Source organism: Pundamilia nyererei, unplaced genomic scaffold (genome assembly GCF_000239375.1).
Source record: "Pundamilia nyererei isolate P.nyererei 1_Seehausen unplaced genomic scaffold, PunNye1.0 scaffold00091, whole genome shotgun sequence".
Taxonomy (NCBI): domain Eukaryota; kingdom Metazoa; phylum Chordata; class Actinopteri; order Cichliformes; family Cichlidae; genus Pundamilia; species Pundamilia nyererei.
The window spans coordinates 1,884,561-1,889,893 of record NW_005187492.1 but is presented as its reverse complement, the minus strand read 5'-3'; the positions used below and the strand labels follow the sequence as shown (position 1 = coordinate 1,889,893).

General features: G+C 39.2%; 1 protein-coding gene across 1 annotated transcript in view; it reads right to left on the bottom strand.

Moving 5' to 3' along the window:
* The window catches only part of slc47a3 (solute carrier family 47 member 3), a 23,069-nt gene that overhangs the window by 16,345 nt on the left and 1,391 nt on the right, over positions 1–5,333 (bottom strand). Inside the window, exons 2-8 of the mRNA XM_005739374.2 lie at positions 5,036–5,137; positions 4,874–4,942; positions 4,641–4,789; positions 4,509–4,551; positions 3,866–3,910; positions 1,085–1,182; positions 873–970 (exon numbers count right to left, since the gene is read on the bottom strand). Of these exons, the coding sequence (XP_005739431.1) occupies positions 873–970; positions 1,085–1,182; positions 3,866–3,910; positions 4,509–4,551; positions 4,641–4,789; positions 4,874–4,942; positions 5,036–5,137 (604 nt within the window). The remainder of the gene's footprint in view (positions 1–872; positions 971–1,084; positions 1,183–3,865; positions 3,911–4,508; positions 4,552–4,640; positions 4,790–4,873; positions 4,943–5,035; positions 5,138–5,333) is intronic.

Sequence of the window (5,333 nt, the reverse complement as noted above, 5' to 3'; positions counted from 1 at the left end):
TTTGGATCCTCATCCTGCCTGCCACAGCAGTAAACATGACACCCTTGGACTTGTGTGCTTATGTGGCTTTGCTTAAATTTTTAATCGTCTCCTCCTTTTTTTTTTTGCTCCCTTTAGGTGTTCTCATCTCTCAGTCTGTTGCTTTGGATTTTTTCATTTTGAAAAACAAGCCATTTTAGCTCCTCTCGCTGTAAGGACAACTTTGTTCTGATTTGCTGCTTAGATTAAAACAGCGGATGGTTTGGATCACCATATTTACACCCAGGCTGTATGAAAGAAATCACTTATCTTTAGCATCATAATCTAAGAGTTGAAAAGTTGAGCATTTAGAGCAGTCTGAAGTCTGGGCTTTGCTTACAGGGATTACCTAGTCTTTCAAAGTAGCCCTGTGTAATGTGAGCACTCACCAATGTCACAGTATAATAACAGAAAATAAAGTAAAATAAAACAGGTCCACTTAAAGGGAAAATAAACATGAACTTGTTATAACTCTGCTCATTTTGTTTGTAACCTGGTTGTAGGTTTTTGTTTTTTATTGCTTCTTAAATGCTTGATTCGTCAGTTCAGTCCAACTTCAGCTTCGACCTTCGGACTTTTATCTGGTGATCTGTTGACCTCATCCACCTAACCCTTCCATTAAAAGTCACTACATCCAGCTGTCATCATGACAATAGTTAAAATAATAGTCTTTCTCAGACATGTTTATGTTTTCTTTAAACGCTTCTAACAAGTTGTTCATCTTGTAATTGTGTAAAAACAACTTATATTTTATATAGTTAAAGGTTTCTGTTAGTTGTTAATCATTGTTAAACTCACTTGGGTTTCTCTTAATATTAAAAATAACCAGTATCCAGTGTATATGCAGTACTCACCTCCCCAAGTGGCCTTATGAAGTCCTTTCCATATGATATAAGTAAAGAGGATTCCAGCCATTAAGAACTCGGAAATGGCATTGGCTATTGCAGAACCTCTGTAAAGATTATTTCAATGTGTCGTGTTGGTTATACAGTATGTGATGATGTCAGCTGATACCACTAAAGACGATATTAACAAAGTCATGTGCAATCCAATAAAACAAACTCACGCAACTCCAAGGTTTAACGGGAAGAGGACGATGTAGTTGATGAGTGCATTTAGAAGATTGACAACAAAGCCTGTGATGACCTGTGGCCATATAATGCCCTAAAACAGAAATGCAACAAGTTTATTTTAATTAGGAAATGGTGAAATGACAGGCCAGATAGACTGGGTAAAATAAGTATTGAACACGTCACCAATTTACTAAGTAAATATATTTGTAAAGCTGCTATTGCCATGAAATTCTCACTATATGTCAGCAACAACCCATCCAATCAACAAACGCAAAGAAATCAAACCATAGATGTCCATGCGTTCGATTTTAAGTAACAATGAGAAATGACACAGGGAAAAACTACTTAACACATGAAGAAAGGGAGGTTTAAAAAGGCATGGACAGTCATGACACCAGCTGAAATCAACCCTGTCACTTTTGGTTCAGTCCCAACTGATTGCTTATAAGTAGTATCTCATTTCCAAGGTGTCACACAAGAATCATCTCATGATGGGTAAAGCTAATGAACTCTCTCGAGCCCCTCCCAACCTTATTGTTGCAAATCATATTGATTGCGCTGGTTACAGCAGAATTTCTGAACTACTGACGTTTCCGATGAGCACTGTTGGGGCCATAATCTGGGAGAGGAAAGAACAAAATTTTTACCATGAACAGGTGCTAGCCGCAGGATTTCAGACAGAGGAGTGAAAAGAATTATCAGAAGAGTTGTCTAAGAGCCAAGCACCACTTGTGGAGAGCTACAGAAAGACCTTTAATCAACTGGTACAACTATTTCAAATCAATAAGTAATGCACTCAACTACCGTGCCCTGTATGCATGCTTACCACATACAGGGAGTGCAGAATTATTAGGCAAATGAGTATTTTGTCCACATCATCCTCTTCATGCATGTTGTCTTACTCCAAGCTGTATAGGCTCAAAAGCCTACTACCAATTAAGCATATTAGGTGATGTGCATCTCTGTAATGAGAAGGGGTGTGGTCTAATGACATCAACACCCTATATCAGGTGTGCATAATTATTAGGCAACTTCCTTTCCTTTGGCAAAATGGGTCAAAAGAAGGACTTGACAGGCTCAGAAAAGTCAAAAATAGTGAGATATCTTGCAGAGGGATGCCGCAGTCTCAAAATTGCAAAGCTTCTGAAGCGTGAGCATCGAACAATCAAGCGTTTCATTCAAAATAGTCAACAGGGTCGCAAGAAGCGTGTGGAAAAACCAAGGTGCCAAATAACTGCCCATGAACTGAGAAAAGTCAAGCGTGCAGCTGCCAAGATGCCACTTGCCACCAGTTTGGCCATATTTCAGAGCTGCAACATCACTGGAGTGCCCAAAAGCACAAGGTGTGCAATACTCAGAGACATGGCCAAGGTAAGAAAGGCTGAAAGACGACCACCACTGAACAAGACACACAAGCTGAAACGTCAAGACTGGGCCAAGAAATATCTCACGACTGGTTTTTCTAAGGTTTTATGGACTGATGAAATGAGAGTGAGTCTTGATGGGCCAGATGGATGGGCCCGTGGCTGGATTGGTAAAGGGCAGAGAGCTCCAGTCCAACTCAGCAAGATGGAGGTGGAGAACTGGTTTGGGCTGGTATCATCAAAGATGAGCTTGTGGGGCCTTTTCGGGTTGAGGATGGAGTCAAGCTCAACTCCCAGTCCTACTGCCAGTTTCTGGAAGACACCTTCTTCAAGCAGTGGTACAGGAAGAAGTCTGCATCCTTTAAGAAAAACATGATTTTCATGCAGGACAATGCTCCATCACACACGTCCAAGTACTCCACAGCGTGGCTGCCAAGAAAGGGTATAAAAGAAGAAAAACTAATGACATGGCCTCCTTGTTCACCTGATCTGAACCCCATTGAGAACCTGTGGTCCATCATCAAATGTGAGATTTACAAGGAGGGAAAACAGTACACCTCTCTGAACAGTGTCTGGGAGGCTGTGGTTGCTGCTGCACGCAATGTTGATGGTGAACAGATCAAAACACTGACAGAATCCATGGATGGCAGGCTTTTGAGTGTCCTTGCAAAGAAAGGTGGCTATATTGGTCACTGATTTGTTTTTGTTTTGTTTTTGAATGTCAGAAATGTATATTTGTGAATGTGGAGATGTTATATTGGTTTCACTGGTAAAAATAAATAATTGAAATGGGTATATATTTGTTTTAAGTTGCCTAATAATTATGCACAGTAATAGTCACCTGCACACACAGATATCCCCCTAAAATAGCTAAAACTAAAAACAAACTAAAAACTACTTCCAAAAACATTCAGCTTTGATATTAATGAGTTTTTTGGGTTCATTGAGAACATGGTTGTTGTTCAATAATAAAATTATTCCTCAAAAATACAACTTGCCTAATAATTCTGCACTTCCTGTATTGCTGAAGAAACAGCAAATTGGTGATGTGTTCAATACTTATTTTACCCGCTGTACATGACATCATTACAGTTTTCCACAACAGACAAAAGGATGATTAAATATCTGACTGATTTCCTGTAATCAAAAACAGCAGTTCGCAGTGTTTGTCAAGTAAAGTGAATCATAGTTTTATTGACATGAAAGGGCTCAAGGAGCTCTGATCTCCTTGCTATCTGTATGTGGACACCATCAATTATTAAACATTGTAGCCAGTAGGACTGGAGTCTCACTTACAGACACATATTGTATATTCAATCCACTCTATCATTTTGCAGATAAAAGAAGAACACAATCTGTATACCCTGCGATCCAAACTGTATTATTCAAAATAATCACGGAGATATTTACCTGGTTTTGCAGATATCTTGTTTCTAATGAGTACATGAATGCAGCCTGTGGCACACAGAAACACACACACACCAAAAAAATAAAAAACAGAATGAAAAGAACAACATAGTCTGAGTTGCAATTATTTGAAACATTTTATTCTAATGTGATTAGACTGGGACTCATCCTGTTTGGTAGTGACAGCTTGTTACATCATCAAATACACCTGTACAAGGGGGAAAATAAGTAGAGCTATGCTGTACTAGGTAAGTTAACCAACTAAGTAAGTGTCCAGCAGAGACTTTATAGACTCATTGATTTCTACTTAAAATAACGCGATCACTAGCTACTTAAAAAACAGGGTTGAATTTATCTAGCTGACTAGTTAGCCCACTTTGGAAAAGATTTTACTGTGGGGATATTTGATTTCTGTGTCTGGGATTAGCAAGGCCTCCTTTTTGTAGGTGTATTTTTATTTGGAAGAGTGACTCTAAATCTATCTTAAAACATTAATAAAAGGGACATGCAAGGAACAATCAGGTCAGCCTCCAAGGAGATGCATGTCACCCTCTTCCTCTCTCCCACTTAGATGACTTTCCACTTGGTTCAATTTTGTGGCTTTTGTGTTGCACACACATGCACACTTAGCTTTAGACATACTTACAGGAAGTGCGGGCATAAAGATCTTCACATACATCTGACACAACCTTGAAAGAGAGAGAGACTGATTTTATCCCATCAAAATGAACACACATTTTAAAATTCAAGAAAGCATTAGCGGATTGTGACGGCTGACCTTGCCACCTCTGGTTCTTGTCTGACAGCCAGCAGAATTGGCTCTGTGTTAATAAGGATGGCCCAGCAGGGGAAGCAGGCCAGGAGCAAAATGAGGATGGCCCGCTGCAGAATAACTCCAATTTTCAGCAGGTTATGGCTTCCAAAGGTCTAAAAGCACAGAACAGTTTAGTCTGCCATTACTATTGTTAAGCACCGATGATAAATTATTTGTGATGGATCAAAGATTCGCACCTGAGAAACCAGAGTATCACATGCTGATGCCAAACCACTACCAATAGATATACCTGTAACATTAATAACCTGGAAATACATTAGAAAACATTGGTGGATTGGATGTCACTTTTCTATTGGTTTAATGACTTAATAAAAGGTGAGTGTTTGAATTTCACTTACTGCAATGGCCAGAGACACTCCTGCCAGCTCTGTCTTCCCCAGATGGCCACAAAATATTGTACTTACAAGGCTCAAGGAAAAATTCATGAGCTGGGATATCATCTGATAAGGAAATTCGAAATTAATTAAAAGTTGCCAGGGCAACAAAAACAGCTATTAAAAACTAGTAATTTACAGCGTGAGCGGCCAATTTGTTCTGTACGATATATACCATACCATGCCATACCACCTTTATTTATAAAGCACTTTAACATAAAACCAGAGTTCACAAAGTGCTGTACATGCTAATAGCATAAGT